The 18230-nt window shown below is 45.7% G+C and overlaps 1 protein-coding gene across 2 annotated transcripts in view; it reads left to right on the plus strand.

Moving 5' to 3' along the window:
• Positions 1-18230, plus strand: part of prkcab (protein kinase C, alpha, b) — a 350330-nt gene that overhangs the window by 289765 nt on the left and 42335 nt on the right. For both annotated transcript variants that reach the window (XM_068003889.1, XM_068003891.1), the window contains exon 13: positions 1203-1341. In XM_068003889.1, coding sequence (XP_067859990.1) covers positions 1203-1341 — 139 coding nt within the window. The remainder of the gene's footprint in view (positions 1-1202; positions 1342-18230) is intronic.

An 18230-nucleotide genomic window follows, 5' to 3' on the forward strand; every position in this document is an offset into this window, starting at 1 on the left:
TCTCTGCACACTCACTCTAATTCAGTTTGATGACACATTTAGAGATCTTGGGGATCTTACTGGCTCCTATAAGCCTCCTATAAGTTGGCATTAGAGTTTGATAATGTGTAATGTAATGGTTCTTCTGATTCAGAAGGGATGGGAGAAGGAGAATGAAGGAATACTGTCTATTTTAAAATTCATTTTGGAGATGTGGGCAGCACTGGCACAGCTGGCATTTATTGCCCATCCTTAGTTGCGTGTTTGATGCAACTGAGGGGCATGCTTGGCCACCAGAGGGCAGTTAACCAAGTTGGTGTAGGACTGGAGTCACATGTAGGCCAGAACGGGAAAAGACGGTAGGTTTCCTTCCTTTAAAGATCATTAATGAGAACCAGTTGGCCTTTTCTGACAATCCGACCGCTTCATGGTCACTTTTTCTGATAAAAGCTTTTTATTTCCAAATTTTTAAAATTGAATTCAAATTCTCAAGCTGCCATGGTGGGATTTGAACACTCTCTAAATTATTAGTCCGGTGACATAACCACTACCCACTCTACCTCAACATGTCCCAGGTGATTCTTTTTAACTTATCCTCCTGCAACTAGGGTCAGTTCTCAGTGTAAATCAAATTGTTGCAGACAACATTTGTATGAATTCCATGGGAGTAATCTTCACCTCCATTAGAGGCTATTGTTGGATTTAGCTTCAAAGAAAAGCACTGTTTTCACCTCACCAGTCCTTAGCATCAGATTGTAGGTGGTCCATCGCATTTTCTGCATGACTGGCATAATCTTCAAATACAAGCAAGAAAGTATGGTCGTCTTCAATTTTTGAAGTTTATCCTCATATCTTGCTCCCACCCTCCTTCTCCACTATTTTTAATTTTGATTTGAAAAGTTTCTATATTATTCAATTTTGATTAGTTGTTTCTTTCATTGTGTAACCATGACCTGCATCGCAGGTTGTTTCTGTCAAGGATGGGGCACTAGTTTGTAGCTAGTGACTCATGTAATGTGGGAGTGGGAGAAAATCGTTGTGACCTTTATATGATTTCAGAGTGTAAAATTCCTGGGCGCACACTGTCTCAGCAACTCCTGCTCCTTGTTCTCCAATGAACAGTGGGCTTATCCTCAGCTATGGGTAGGATAATCTACATTCAAAAAATCAGAAGAATCACACTGATTGTTACCTTACTTAATCCACATTTAAATCATTTGCAGAGACTTAAAGCTGGATAACGTGATGTTGGATGCAGAAGGGCACATCAAAATTGCAGATTTCGGCATGTGTAAAGAGAACATATTCAATGGTGTGACAACTCGAACCTTTTGTGGGACCCCAGACTACATAGCACCAGAGGTGAGGCCAGTGACAAGTCCCAGCTCATTAATAGATCAGAGTGTTTCTGAAATGTCATCAAAATAAAAGCTTTACTGGTGTGGCAATTCTTTACAGGACTCTTAAACAACCTTCTGAGTTACATTAATAAAGATTAGCATGATTTGGTTTTATGGGTCCAATAATGATCCTAATTAAAGGCCATTCTTCCTTAGTGCGGATACAGGCAATAAATTGAACCTCATTATTCTGACCTCTTGAATCACAGGTGCAAATATAAGTGCACAGAGTTTATTACATTAAAGAAACACCAATTATTGTCAGTCTGGGTGCATGCATCTCATTATCTATTTATACAAAAAAAACTGAGTCAAACTCCATTAAACCATTTATCAAGAGATGCAAATGGTGCTTCACTATAATATCTATCGTTTCCCTTCCAAATTGTCTTCTCTTTTTTGTAGGTACAAACTCTCATGGGGTATAGTTGCACGGCTACCCACGATTCTCGTCCAAGTGAACATCCTTCGTGTGTGAGCTTGGACAGTAAATGTCAGCAGGCCAGTTGACCTTAGAGGGTATTGTGGGCAAACCTCATCCTGCTCACCAGACATACACCTGTGCAGTTTCCAGCAGGGGTCACTTGCCCACTGAGCTGAGTAAGCTCAAACTAGTGTTTATTTTTTTAAAAACAAAATGTGTATAAAACAGATAAAAGTTAGCTTCAAACTTGTAGTTTTTCAACCTAAAACTCCCTGAAGAGTTTCAGAACAATTGTGTGAAGCTTCAAGTACCTCCTTTGCCTTGTGTGGTGACCTTGGCTAAAGAAGTAGCATTTTATTCACAGCCAGAGCTATTCTCATCTCCACTGTTAGACGAAGCTGATGGCAGTTCAGTGCTGGTTCAAAAAATAGATCCTCCGAAACCAGCTCAGCCACCAGAAGCATCTTTTTATATTGCTTCACTTGCTCCGCTGCCTCAACTAGTATGGAAAGGTGGAGGAAAACACCGACTGAGCTGATTCTCTGGATCACTGGAGGCAGTCAGACTGCCTCATTTAACTTCACACACTCTCACTGGCAGCAGTGCTGTAAGGGAAACATGGCATAACATTTTCTGCAGTGGCTTGCATTGTGGGCAAGAAGCAACACATTTCCTACTGGCATGTCTGTGTTAAAATCCTTCAGACACCTGGGGAAATAATAAGCCTCATCCATTCTTTCTTGTTTGTTCTTGAGTGAGTCACCTCCTGACTCCCCAAAGCCTTTCTACAAGGGACAAGTCAGGAGTGTGATGGAATACTCTCCACTTGCCTTGATGAGTGCAGCTCCAACAACATCCAGGACAAAGCAGCCCGCTTGATTGGCACCCCATCCACCACCCTAAACATTCACTCCCTTCACCACCGGCGCACCATGGCTGCAGTGCAACTACAGGATGCACTGCAGCAACTCGCCAAGGCTTCTTCGTGACCTCTACCACCTAGAAGGACAAGGGCAGCAGACACATGGGAACAATACCACCTGCACGTTCCCCTCCAAGTCACACACCATCCCAACTTGGAAATATATCGCCGTTTCTCCATCGTCGCTGGGTCAAAATCCTGGAACTCCCTACCTAACAGCACTGTGGGACAACCTTCACCACACGGACTGCAGCGGCTCACCACCACCTTCTCAAGGGCAATTAGGGATGGGCAATGAATGCTGGCCTTGCCAGCGACACCCACATCCCATGAACGAACAAAGAAAATCTTTCTGAACTAAAGGTTGACCATCACACTTTTCTTCTGACTGTTTTAGTCTTCCAGCCTTTCCTATTACTGGAAGCTTTGATGTGATCTGCAGCAGCACTGACTTGTAGTAAAGCTAATTACCTCCTTACATATTTTTAAGATGCAGTCAGGGCTTTAATTTCCTCTAAAGAGAAAGAGGACAGTTTCACCCATCTTATCTCTGAACCCACAGTCAGCTTAAATACCTACTAAATTGCTTCTTCTATCTGCCTCTGCAGTGACATTTAACCCGGCTATCGCTCTGGGTTTAACCTTCAATACAGTACCATGCTGTTATATAAATTTGTACAGCTGCCTTGTGAGTAGTCATTAATCGTGCAGAGTTCTCCCAAACTACTTAGATTATATATGTCATTATAGCATGTAATATATAGAGTAGTATATATATTGGGTGGGGCAGTGTGATCCGCTATTAACCCACACCCGATGGCCCCTGCGCAGGTAGGACGAGACATTCATCCGTACTTACCTTAAAGCAGCGTTGAAAAGTAAATGCACACTTTGCACCAGCAAGGGGAGCCCCAATCTCTGAAGGGAGGATGTCTCTTAAAATCTCTCAAAGGTGGCCAGTACCTGTTACTTGCTAATCATAGAATCATAGAAAGGTTACAGCACAGAAGGAGACCATTTGGGCCATCGTGTCCGTGCCTGCTCTATGCAAGAGCAATCCAGCTAGTTCCACTCCCCCACCCTATCCCCGTAGTCCTGCAAATATATTCCTTTCAAGTACTTATCCAGTTTCCTTTTGAAGGCCATGATTAAATCTGCCTCCACCACCCACTCTGGCAGTGCATTCCAGATCCTAACCACTCACTGTGTAAAAAGTTTTTCCTCATCTCACCTTTGGTTCTTTTGTCAATCACCTTAAATCTATGTCCTTTGGTTCTTGACCCTTCCGTCATTGGAAACAGTTTCTCTCTATCTACTCTGTCTAGAACGTCCATGATTTCGAATACCTCTATCAAATCTCCTCGCAACCTTCTCTGTTCCAAGAAGAACAACCCCAGCTTCTCCAGTCTATCCACGTAATTAAAGTCCCTCATCCCTGGAATCATTCTAGTAAATCTCTTCTGCACCCTCTCTAAGGACTTCACATCTTTCCTAAAGTGCGGTGCCCAGAAATGGACACAATACTCCAATTGTGGCCGTACCAGTGTTTTATAAAGGTTCATCATGACTTCCTTGCTTTAGTACCCTATGTCTCTACTTATAAAGCCAAGGATCCCATATGCTTTTTTAACCGCTTTCTCAACCTGCCCTGCCACCTTCAACGATTTGTGTACATATATCCCCAGATCTCTCTGTTCCTGTGCCCCTTTTAGAATTGTGCCCTTTAGTTTATATTTCCTCTCCTCATTCTTCCAACCGAAATGTATCACTTCGCATTTTTCTGCATTAAATTTCATCTGCCATGTGTCCGCCCATGCCACCAGCCTGTCTATATCCTCTTGAAGTCTATCACTATCCTCCTCACTGTTCACTACATTTCCAAGTTTTGTGTCATCTGCAAATTTTGAAATTGTGCCCTGTACAACCAAGTCCAAGTCATTAATATATATCAAGAAAAGTGGTCCTAGTACTGACCCCTGGGGAACACCACTGTATACTTCCCTCCAGTCCAAAAAACAGCCGTTCACCACTATTCTCTGCTTCCTGTTACTTAGCCAATTCTGTATCCCTGCTGCTACTGCCCCTTTTATTCTGTGGACTTCAATCTTGATGACAAGGCTATTGTGTGGCACTTTATCAAACACCTTTTGAAAGTCCATATACACCACATCAACTGCACTGCCCTCATCTACCCTCTCTGTTACCTCATCAAAAAATTGTGTCAAGTTAGTTAAATACGATTTGCCTTTAAAAAATCCATGCTGATCTTCCCTAATCAATCCACACTTGTCCAAGTCACTGCTAATTCTGTCCCGGATTATCGTTTCTAAAAGTTTCCCCGCCTCGAAGGTTAAACTGACTGACCTATAGTTGCTGGGTTTATCCTTAGATCCTTTTTTGAACAAGGGTGTATCATTTGCAATTCTCCAGTCCTCTGGCACCATTCCCGTATCTAAGGATTTATAAGATTATAGCCAGTGCCTCCACAATTTTCAACCTTATTTCACTCAGCAACCTAGGATGCATCCCATCCGGACCGGATGACATCTATTTTAAGTACAGCTAGCCTTTCTAGTACCTCCATTTTATCAATTTCCATCCAGTATCTCAACTACATCATCCTTTACTGAGACTCTGGCAGCATCTTCTTCCTCGGTAAAGACTGGTGCAAAGTACTCATTTAGTACCTGAGCCATGCCCTCTGCCTCCATCTCCTTTTTGGTGTTTAATCGACCCCACCCCTCCTCTTACTACCCATTTACTGTTTACATGCCTATAGAAAACTTTTGGATTCCCTTTTATGTTAGCCGCCAGTTTATTCTCATACTCTCTCTTTGCCCCTCATTTCCTTTTTCACATCCCCTCTGAACTTTCTATATTCAGCTGGTTCTCACTTGCGTTATCAACTTGACATCTGTCATACACCTCTTTTTTCTGTTTCATCTTACTCTCTATCTCTTTTGTCATCCAGGGAGCTCTGGCTTTAGTTGCCCTACCTTTCTGCCTCATGGGAATGTACCTAGACTGTACCTGAACCATCTCCTACTTAAAGGCCGCCCATTGTTCAATTATAATTTTGCCTGCCCTTGTTTGTTTCCAATTTATCCGTGCAAGATCTGTTCTCATCCCACTGAAATTGACCCTCCTCCAATTGAGTATTTTTACTTTAAAGTGGTACATGTCCTTTTCCATAGCTATTCTAAACCTTATGATACTATGATTGTTGTTCCCTAAATGTTCCCCACTGACACTTGCTCCACTTGGCCCACCTCATTCCCCAGAACCAAATCCAGCAATGCCTCCTTCCTCGTTGGGCTGGAAATGTACTGGTCAAGAAAGCTCTCCAGAACACACTTCAAAAATTCCTCCCCTCTTTGCCCATTATTATTACTATTCCAATCCCAATAGCTGAAGTCCCCCTTCATCACTACTCTATGGCTTTTACATCTCTCTGAGGGGGACGGAGAAAGAGGCCCTCCAGACATATGCCCAAAAGGCAGTGGGAGGCAGCGGTGGATGAAATCAATGCCAGGCGCACAGCATCACGAACATGGATGCAGTGCAGGAAGAAGCTCAATTCTTTGACACGAGTGGTCAAGTTGGGTGAGGTCAACTGTCAAGTGGCATCTCCTACCAACTACACACCCCATCACTCACACAACAAACTCTTTCCATCAGTACTCAATTCTTTAAATCAGATGCTTCTTCTCACCCTTACACATTACCACTGTTGCAAACCGCCCACCCACAACTCACATGCCCCACACACTATTCAATATGACAGGCACATCACCCAGACACACGTCCTGCTTTCTTGCAGAAGAAGGTGGCGCATAACAGGAGGCAGCAAGTGGCAGTGGCATTTAGCCCCTCGAGCCTGTTCCATTATTCAATAAGATCATGCTGGACCTCCATATACCCACCGCTTTATTTTTTTCACTCACTAATGACTCTTCCATATCCCTTAATACCCTTGGTTCACAGAAATCTATCAATCTCAGATTTAGAACTCACAATTGAGCTAGCATCAGCTGCCACTTGCGGAAGAGAATCCCAAACTTCTCCCACCCTTTGAGTGTAGAAGCATTTCCTAACTTCACTCCTGCATGTCCTGGCTCTAAATGGTTTTTTTTATTCGTTCACGGGATGTGGGCGTCGCTGGCAAGGCCAGCATTTATTGCCCATCCCTAATTGCCCTCGAGAAGGTGGTGGTGAGCCGCCTTCTTGAACCGCTGCAGTCCGTGTGGTGACGGTTCTCCCACAGTGCTGTTAGGAAGGGAGTTCCAGGATTTTGACCCAGCGACAATGAAGGAACGGCGATATATTTCCAAGTCGGAATGGTGTGTGACTTGGAGGGGAACGTGCAGGTGGTGTTGTTCCCATGTGCCTGCTGCTCTTGACCTTCTAGGTGGTAGAGGTCGCGGGTTTGGGAGGTGCTGTCGAAGAAGCCTTGGCGAGTTGTTGCAGTGCATCCTGTGGATAGTGCACACTGCAGCCACAGTGCGCCGGTGGTGAAGGGAGTGAATGTTTAGGGTGGTGGATGGGGTGCCAATCAAGCGGGCTGCTTTATCTTGGATGGTGTCGAGCTTCTTGAGTGTTGTTGGAGCTGCACTCATCCAGGCAAGTGGAGAGTATTCAATCACACTCCTGACTTGTGCCTTGTAGATGGTGGAAAGGCTTTGGGGAGTCAGGAGGTGAGTCACTCGCCGCAGAATACCCAGCCTCTGACCTGCTCTTGTAGGCACAGTATTTATATGGCTGGTCCAGTTAAGTTTCTGGTCAATGGTGACCCCCAGGATGTTGATGGTGGGGGATTCGGCGATGGTAATGCCGTTGAATGTCAAGGGGAGGTGGTTAGATCCTCTCTTGTTGGAGATGGTCATTGCCTGGCACTTATCTGGCGCGAATGTTACTTGCCACTTATCAGCCCAAGCCTGGATGTTGTCCAGGTCTTGCTGCATGCGGGCTCGGACTGCTTCATTATTTGAGGGGTTGCAAATGGAACTGAACACTGTGCAGTCATCAGCGAACATCCCCATTTCTGACCTTATGATGGAGGGAAGGTCATTGATGAAGCAGCTGAAGATGGTTGGGCCTAGGACACTGCCCTGAGGAACTCCTGCAGCAATGCCCTGGGGCTGAGATGATTGGCCTCCAACAACCACTACCATCTTCCTTTGTGCTAGGTATGACTCCAGCCACTGGAGAGTTTTCCCCCTGATTCCCATTGACTTCAGTTTTACTAGGGCTCCTTGGTGCCACACTTGGTCAAATGCTGCCTTGATGTCAAGGGCAGTCACTCTCACCTCACACCTCTGGAATTCAGCGCTTTTGTCCATGTTTGGACCAAGGCTGTAATGAGGTCTGGAGCCGAGTGGTCCTGGCGGAACCCAAACTGAGCATCGGTGAGCAGGTTATTGGTGAGTAAGTGCCGCTTGATAGCACTGTCGACGACACCTTCCATCACTTTGCTGATGATTGAGAGTAGACTGATGGGGCGGTAATTGGCCGGATTGGATTTGTCCTGCTTTTTGTGGACAGGACATACCTGGGCAATTTTCCACAGCTGGGATGTTGTCGGGGCCCATAGCCTTTGCTGTATCCAGTGCACTCAGCCGTTTCTTGATATCACGTGGAGTGAATCGAATTGGCCGAAGACTGGCTTCCGTGATGGTGGGGATATCGGGAGGAGGCTGAGATGGATCATCCACTCGGCACTTCTGGCTGAAGATGGTTGCAAACGCTTCAGCCTTGTCTTTTGCACTCACGTGCTGGACTCCGCCACCATTGAGGATGGGGATGTTTGCAGAGCCTCCTCCTCCCGTTAGTTGTTTAATTGTCCACCACCATTCACGACTGGATGTGGCAGGACTGCAGAGCTTTGATCTGATCCGTTGGTTGTGGAATCACTTAGCTCTGTCTATAGCATGTTGCTTCCGCTGTTTAGCATGCATGTAGTCCTGAGTTGTAGCTTCACCAGGTTGGCACCTCATTTTTAGGTACGCCTGGTGCTGCTCCTGGCCCTGTGTCCTATTATTCAAAAATAGGAGACCTCCAAAAACAGTTACAGATGCATCAGCAGAAACAATAATCCAGCCACTAACCTGTAAATCCTGTATGGTCCCCCAAATAGTTCTGGTCGGGGGGTCCTCCAGGCACTCTAAGACGTGTTCAGATGATCGTGGTTAAGACTGTGCGTTGAGTTGAGTGTTAAGTGCCAAAATGGTATTTATCACTTTAAATCAGCGTTGCACACTGATTGTATCCATTTTCTCCTTACTTTACATGCTGCCGGCGTTCAGTATTTGCACTTGTGCTCATACCTATACCAAGATGGCGTCCGGCACACGTCACACTGGAAATGTGTGTGCACAGCCAAGACGCCAAAACAACGGGCGCTACATGGCCCAATTTCTAGCCAGTTGTTCTTTATACTGTCTGCTTTGTTCCAGTACAGCACTGGATTTGATTACACTTCTGGTGCAGTTCTGAGAAGCCTTTCTGTTTTTTTTTGTCGTTGTCTTTTAAAGGTGTGTCCTATTTTCCATGTTTTTTTGAGGGGGGGGGTGGAGGCGGAAGAGTTGTGGAGTATGTTTTTCACAGTAATATAATGGCATAATTAGAATGGTCCAGGGAAGGCACAAAATATTATCCCTGTAACCTCAAATTCTTTAAGGTGAAGTTAAAAATTTCCTTTAATTGTTTTATTTTTTTCACTCACTAATGACTCTTCCATATATTGTTATCACTTTGACAGTCTCATGTCACAAATTTCCAAGTGTTATAAATGGAATAATGTGGGAGTGTGGGGCACCAATGCACTGGTTCTGTGACTCGAGCATTGAGCTGGGTAAGGAATAAAAACAAAACTCATTAAAACAGTATATCGCCCTCCTAACAAAAGCCCTTTTACACTTTTCATGGCTATGACGGTCTGAAGATGAATGCAGGAAGACTTTAAAGCTACACAGCTCACTCTATGTGGGACTGCTATCGATGCATTAAAAAAAGTGGAATTAACTTCAGTTTCAATTCAAGAACATGCAATTATCTTGGTATGACTAACACTTTTTCTGAGTTTCCCATGGGGTCTCAAAATTAGAAGAGGTAGGGTGACAAGACAGTTTAAATTTAATTACTATACACAGAGGGTGGTGAATAAATGGAATGGACCGTCAAGGGAAACGGTGGGGGCTGATTGTGTCAGCAAATTCAAGAGAAAGTTGGATGAGAACCTGGAGAGAATTTGATAGATGGATGTGAGAGACATTGTGGGGTATCATGGTTCCTAGACAATGGCCAGATGGACTGCAGTGGTGTTCTCCAGTCTTGTACATTCCTATGTTCCTAGTATTCCTTTAACAATGAGCTGTATCTTTCCTTTACAAAGTTGATGTCTTCATTTATGTTATTTGCCAACTTTCACCTCATCACCAACCCAGCTAGTGTTTTAAGTTTAACCTTTTTGCTTAAATAATGAACATTGATAATTGGATCGGAGCTATAAGCTGCAAGGAGATTCTTAAGTCGATAATGTGAGGTAGCTGAATTAAAATCAGTGCAACTGGTCACGAAGTTGAAGTGCTTTGGCAGTCTTGTCGTGTTAACTGTACATGTTCAGCTCCTTCACAAAATCATACTGACAGACTCCTCAGTGTTCCTATACTGATCTCTTTAGTAGTTCATGGTTTGAACAAAAATGTACCAAAACAAAATCAGAAATAGAGAACAAAGGGGGAAAAATTCAATAGGGCCTATTATTGTAAGTAATGTGATCTGCTATTAACCCGCGCCCATTGGCCCCTGCACAGGCAGGACGAGAACTTTGTCCGGCTTCACCACTCACCGTCAATCTGCGTTGAAATCCAGGCCTTGCACGTGGATTCAGTGCAATTCGCACTTTCCACCAGATGGGGAAGCCTCAATCTCTTAAAGGGAGGATGTCTCTTCAAATCTCTTAAAGGTAGCCAATACCCGTTATTCGCTAAAAATAAGTCTGCTGTCTGCACGGAGATCAGATATTGTACATGTAAAACACAGATGCAGGTCCCGTTCTTATGTTTACACACTGATGAGTAATGTTAAAACATTGAATAAAGGTTGCGCACTACTAAATCCCACATCCTCCATTCTGCATGCCAGACCTCACCGATCTGCCGATTGGAGTTGATACCAAGCCTGCGAGAATGCATGCACCAAGGTTCTCTGCTGATGTACCAAATGCCTTGGTACAACAGGTGGACAGAAGGAGGGACATCCTATATCCTGGCTTGGACTAATAATCCGGAGTCATGAGTTCAAATCCTGCCACGGCAGCTGGGGAATTTAAATTCAATTAATTAAATAAAATCTGGAATAAAAAAACTCGTACCAGTAATGGTGGCTATGAAACTACCAGACTGTCGTAAAAATTGTCATTAGTGTCCTTTAGGGAAGGAAACCTGCCGTCCTTACCCGGTCTGGCCTATATGTGACTCCAGACCCACAACAATGTGGTTGATTCTTAATCGCCCTCTGAAATGGCCTAGCAAGCCACTCAGTTGTAAAAATGTCACTGGGGACTTGTGCCAAAATTGGGAGAGCTGTCCGAGACTAGTCAAGCAACAGCCTGACATAGCCATACTCACAGAATCATACCTTTCAGCCAACATCCCAGACTCTTCCATCACCATCCCAGGGTATGTCCTGTCCCACCGGCAGGACAGACCGACCAGAGGTGGCAGTACAGTGATATACCGTCAGGAGGGAGTGGGCCTGGGAGTCCTCAACGTTGACTCTGGACCCCATGAAATCTCATGGCATCAGGTCAAACATGGGCAAGGAAACCTCCTGCTGATTACCACCTTCTGCCCTCCCTCAGCTGATAAATCAGTCCTCCTCCATGTTCAACACCACTTGGAGGAAGCACTGAGGGTAGCAAGGGCACAGAATGTACTCTGGGTAGGGGACTTTAATGTCCATCACCAAGAGTGGCTTGGAAGCACCACTACTGACCGAGCTGGCCGAGTCCTGAAGGACATAGCTGCCAGACTGGGCCTGCGGCAGGTGGTGAGCGAACCAGCACGAGGGAAAAACTTACTTGACCTCGTCCTCACCAATCGACCTGTCGCAAATGCATCTGTCCATGACAGTATTGGTGGGAGTTACCACCGCACAGTCCTCGTGGAGACGAAGTCCTGTCTTCGCACTGAGGACACCATCCAACGTGTCATGTGGCACTACCACCGTGCTAAATGGGATAGATTCAGAACAGATCTAGCAGCTCAAAACTGGACATCCATGAGGCGCTGTGGGCCATCAGCAGCAGCAGAATTGTATTCTAGCACAATCTGTAACCTCATGGCCCGGCATATTCCTCACTCTACCATTACCAACAAGGCAGGGGATCAACCCTGGTTCAATGAGGAGTGTAGAAGAGCATGCCAGGAGCAGCACCAGGCATACCTAAAAGTGAGGTGCCAACCTGGTGAAGCTACAACTCAGGACTACATGCATGCTAAACAGCGGAAGCAACATGCTATAGACAGAGCTAAGCGATTCCACAACCAACGGATCAGATCCAAGCTCTGCAGTCCTGCCACATCCAGTCGTGAATGGTGGTGGACAATTAAACAACTAACGGGAGGAGGAGGCTCTGCAAACATCCCCATCCTCAATGATGGCAGAGTCCAGCACGTGAGTGCAAAAGACAAGGCTGAAGCGTTTGCAACCATCCTTCAGCCAGAAGTGCCGAGTAGATGATCCATCTCAGCCTCCTCCCGATATCCCCACCATCACAGAAGCCAGTCTTCGGCCAATTCGATTCACTCCACGTGATATCAAGAAACGGCTGAGTGCAATGGATACAGCAAAGGCTATGGACCCCGACAACATCCCGGCTGTAGTGCTGAAAACTTGTGCTCCAGAATTAGCTGCACCTCTAGCAAACTGTTTCAGTACAGCTACAACACTGGTATCTATCCGACAATGTGGAAAATTGCCCAGGTATGTCCTGTCCACAAAAAGCAGGACAAATCCAATCCGGCCAATTACCGCCCCATCAGTCTACTCTCAATCATCAGCAAAGTGATGGAAGGTGTTGTCGACAGTGCTATCAAGTGGCTCTTACTCACCAATAACCTGCTCACTGATGCTCAGTTTGGGTTCCGCCAGGATCATTCGGCTCCAGACCTTATTACAGCCTTGGTCCAAACATGGACAAAAGAGCTGAATTCCAGAGGTGAGGTGAGAGTGACTGCCCTTGACATCAAGGCAGCATTTGACCGAGTGTGGCACCAAGGAGCCCGAGTAAAATTGAAGTCAATGGGAATCAGGGGCAAAATTCTCCAGTGGCTGGAGTCATACCTAGCACAAAGGAAGATGGTCGTGGTTGTTGGAGGCCAATCATCTCAGCCCCAGGGCATTGCTGCAGGAGTTCCTCAGGGCAGTGTCCTAGGCCCAACCATCTTCAGCTGCTTCATCAATGACCTTCCCTCCATCATAAGGTCAGAAATGGGGATGTTCGCTGATGATTGCACAGTGTTCAGTTCCAGTCGCAACCCCTCAGATAATGAAGCAGTCCGAGCCCGCATGCAGCAAGACAACATCCAGGCTTGGGCTCATAAGTGGCAAGTAACATTCGCGCCAGACAAGTGCCAGGCAATGACCATTTCCAACAAGAGAGGATCTAACCACCTCCCCTTGACATGCAACGGCATTACCATTGCCGAATCCCCCACCATCAACATCCTGGGGGTCACCATTGACCAGAAACTTAACTGGACCAGCCATATAAATACTGTGGCTACAACAGCAGGTCAGAGGCTGGGTATTCTGCGGCGAGTGACTCACCTCTTGACTCCCCAAAGCCTTTCCACCATCTACAAGGCACAAGTCAGGAGTGTGATGGAATACTCTCCACTTGCCTGGATGAGTGCAGCTCCAACAACACTCAAGAAGCTCGACACCATTCAGGACAAAGCAGCCCGCTTGATTGGCACCCCATCCACCACCCTAAACATTCACTCTCTTCACCACCGGCGCACTGTGGCTGCAGTGTGTACCATCCACAGGATGCACTGCAACAACTCGCCAAGGCTTCTTCGACAGCACCTCCCAAACCCGCGACCTCTACCACCTAGAAGGACAAGAGCAGCAGGCACATGAGAACAACACCACCTGCACGTTCCCCTCCAAGTCACACACCATCCCGACTTGGAAATATATCGCCGTTCCTTCATCGTCACTGGGTCAAAATCCTGGAACTCCCTTCCTGAAAGCACTGTGGGAGAACCGTCACCACACGGACTGCAGCGGTTCAAGAAGGCGGCTCACCACCACCTTCTCAAGGGCAATTAGGGATGGGCAATAAATGCCAGCTTCGCCAGCGACGCCCACATCCCATGAACGAATAATAAAAAAAAACTGCACCACTAACTGCATCCACAGCTCCACGCGCTACACCCCCATCACCCACATACCAACAAACTCTTTCCATCAGTACTCAATTCTTCAAATCAGATGCTTCCTCTCACCATTACACATTACTACTGTTGCAAACCACCCACCCACAACTCACAGGCCACACACACTAGCAGCTATTCAATCATGACAGGCACATCACCCGCTTTCTTGCAGAAGATGGTAGCGCATAACAGGAGGCAGCAAGTGGCAGTGGCATTTAGCCCCTCGAGCCTGTTCCGCCATTCAATGAGATCATGCTGGACCTGTGAGCTAACTCCATATACCCGCCTTAGCCCCATATTCCTTAATACCCTTGGTTCATAGAAATCTATCAATCTCAGATTTAGAATTCACAATTAAGCTAGCATCAACTGCCGTTTGCAGAAGAGTGTTCCAAACTTCTCCCACCCTTTGCGTGTAGAAGCGTTTCCTAACTTCACTCCTGCACGTCCTGGCTCTAAATGTTAGGCTATGTCCCCGCGTCCTAGTATTCAAGTGTGGGAAGACCTCCAAAAACAGTTACAAATGTATCAGGAGCCAGAAGCAATAATCCAGCCACTAACCTGTAAAGCCTGCACGGTCCCTATAAATAGCGCTGATGAGGGTCCTCCAGGCACTCTAAGACACGTTCAGGTGGTTGTGGTTAAGACTGTGTGTTGAGTTGAGTGTTAAGTGCCAAAATGGTGTCTATCACTTTAAATCAGCGTTGCACACTAATTGTATCCATTTCTCCTTACTTTAAATGCTACCAGCGTTCAGTATTTGCTCATGCGCTAACTCCTGTCTGATAGTTACCCTCTGATGCATCTGTATGATAGTCTGCCTCACCCAAAGCACTATATCCATCGGGTGAATACGGCACCTTCAGTCACTCACAGGTCTGTTCTTTCACCCCTTGCAAAGAAGAGAGTGCAAAACGCAAGGATGAGGGCGAGGACTGGAGGTGGACCACCACAAATAGTCCAGCTCAAAGATGCGGAGGAGGAGGCCATGGAGATAAGTGGGACAGCTGCATCCCTATCCATCGGAGATGAAGAGCCTGGGAACCTGCAGATGTCACAACTTAAACATCTTTCACACACATGGTGACTTTATTTCATCAATGACTGAACTTAGAGACCTGAGTATGGCGATTGGAAAGATTGTTACTTTGCCATGACTAATTCATATTGCCTTCACACATACAAGAAGAATGTGGCGAAATGGAAGACATCAATTCCTCAGAGGACCTCATTCCTTCTGAGGGTGCACCGTCAGAGGACATACAACGATGCACCAGTGCAGACACTCACACTTTGGTGGGACCTGTTAGCCAGTTAGTTGAGTTGTCACCTGGTGATTCACAACTCACAAGTGAACACGAGCAGATACTGGTCATAGGGGCAGCTGTAGAGAGTCCACTTCGGAGGGCGCAATTCCTCTCCATGTTCTGCTCAGCTGGACACAGATGCTGAGCCCCAGGGGGTTGAGAATGAGAATTATTGAGGTACAGCTGCACCTTTGCTAAGTACTGGAAAATATGCCACGCACACTCTCAACAATAGCGGAGAGGATGGAGAAGTCCAGTTCCAACACTAGTGGATTGTTGTCACAGGTAAGCGTGAGAATGCCTGCAATGAAGAGAGTGGTCGCCTCCGTGGAGCTTCAAGCATGGCTCATAAATGAGTGTACGCAGGAAATGTCTGCCGCCTTAAACAGGATGACGAGATACCTTATCAGTGACCCTAAAATGCGGCATATATGTTCACTAACCTGGTGTCCAGCAGAGTAGTGGGAGTGATGTGGCGCTGATCCAGGAGAGGGATGAAGGCAAAAGGGGACATGGAAGTGGGAACTCCGCTCAAAGCGCTCACACTTCTCACCTGCTGCCCCCTCCTCAACCAGTAGCCGAAATGCTGTCTCCTCTCCCAATGGCCGAGTCTGCCCCTGCACAGATGCAACATTCTTTGGAGGGCCCTCAAGGGCTCCAAAACCCAGAGGTCGTAGGCAAAAGAACCTCAGCAGTCAGGGCAGGGTTCTGAACAGACTGCCACTACCTCTGCTGAGGCCACAGTGGTGAGGCCATAGTGGATGCATCACTTAGAAGCAGTAGAAAGTGTAAGTTTAAGCAATTGTAGTTCACCAAGGGTATGCACAAGGGTGTTTGAAGAAATGTTATGTTGTAAACTCTTTTTTATATTGGCACAATGAAATTTATTGATTATCACCACTTCCACGTCTTGGCCATTATTGTGCACCAAGTGTTAAGTCGCCGTTTCATTTGCTTCATGATGAATGCCAATGCATGATGGTACCCATTGGGCGGATGTGCAATGGGTGTATGCGAGGGTGAAGGACTGTTTTGTGCAAAGTGGTGGGGGGGGCGGTGAGTGGTGGCTGGTAATGGTTGTGCTAGGCAGTCTGAGTATCTCAATGTCTTTATTTTGAGACTTTTATTATGAGAACCTCCGAGAGATGAGGGCATCTCAGGCAGCAATTTGCACGGATGTTCTGGCGATGGGTGCCGTACCTTCAACTTCCTCTTCAATGATGTCGCTAACAAAGGGTGATTGACGAGCGGCTTTGTCCTCCTCCTCCTGTAAACCTCTCTGCTGCGATATGCTGTGCAGGACACAGCACACCACGATTATTCTGGAGACCCTCGCTGGCAAGTACTGAAGGACGCCTCCAGACCTATCCAGGCACCACTGTCATTACACCCAAGCCTCGGTGAACCAGCCGTTGGAATTCCACCTTTGCTTAATTTATTGCTGAACACAGCTCTTAATTGAATTGAAGTAGAATTGATGAACTCCATTACTTCCATATTGGTGAAAGACTAGGAGCAGTGATAGAGCAAAGGGATTTAGGAGTCCATGTACACAAATCACTAAAGGCTAGTGCACTGCTACAAAAAGAAATCAAAAAGGCCCTTGTCTTAATCAGATTGGAATTCAAAAGTGAGGAAATGATGCTTCGGTTGTACGGAGCCTTGGTTAGACCCCATGTGGAGTTTTGGGCACCGAATCTCAGGAAAGCCATATTGGCCTTGGAAGAGATACAGCATAAATTCACTAGAATGATACAAGGATTTATTGGGTTGAATTATGAGGTCATTTGATTATTGCGTAATTGGTTTGTATTTCTTTGAGTTTAGAAGGTTGAGGGGTGATCTAATCGAGGTATGTAAAATAATTAAGGGATTTGAAGGGTAGATACAGAGAAGCTATTTTCTCTGGTGGGGGAATCCAGAACAAGAGGGCATAATCTTAAAATTAGAGCTAGGCCATTTAGGAGTGAAATCAGGAAGCACTTTTCAAACAAAGGGTGGTGGAAATCTGGAACTTTCACCCCAAAAGGCTGTGAATGTTGGGTAAATTAAATTTTTTAAGACTGAGATTGATAGATTTTTGTTAGGTATGGATATTACGATATATGGGACAAAGGTGGGTAAATGGAATTGAGGTACAGACCAGCCATAATCTAATTGAATGGCAGAACAGACTCGTGGGGCTAAACAGCCTACTCCTGTTTCTATGTAACTATGTAAATAAGGAAGAGTGCAGAAAATGAACAGAATGGTTTTCCACTACACTTTTTGCAACAGAAAAAGTCTCGTCTCCCCCCCCACATCCCTCCACCTCCCCCAATAAATGATATTGGGTCTTGTAATTTCTGTAAATCTATCAGAAACTTGCAAAAATGTGCTATAGATTTTGAATAACTATCTACAGTTCAAACTGTTCATAATCGCACAGCATCGGGCAACAGCTGTTAGAGTGTGCATACTCTATGGATACAAAATTGCATAGTATTCTGCACGATTGAAGAAATTGAAATCTGGTCTGGCTACGGTTAAACTCAAAAGATTTTATCAACAAAGGATTATGAATCAGCAATACTGTCTCAAAGTTTGATCTATTCATATAGAGCTTTTTTCAGTTAACAGATTCCAGCTCAAGAAAAAAGAGTTGGCAAGTGTTTGTACATTTTGCACCAGCAAAGTTGTCCCTATTTATAGGAAGGTGGCAGAGTGACTAATCTGCTAGCAACCATTCTGCCACCTAATTTTGAACCAATGCCT

This window comes from Heptranchias perlo, chromosome 23, assembly GCF_035084215.1.
Source record: "Heptranchias perlo isolate sHepPer1 chromosome 23, sHepPer1.hap1, whole genome shotgun sequence".
Classification (NCBI taxonomy): Eukaryota; Metazoa; Chordata; class Chondrichthyes; order Hexanchiformes; family Hexanchidae; genus Heptranchias; species Heptranchias perlo.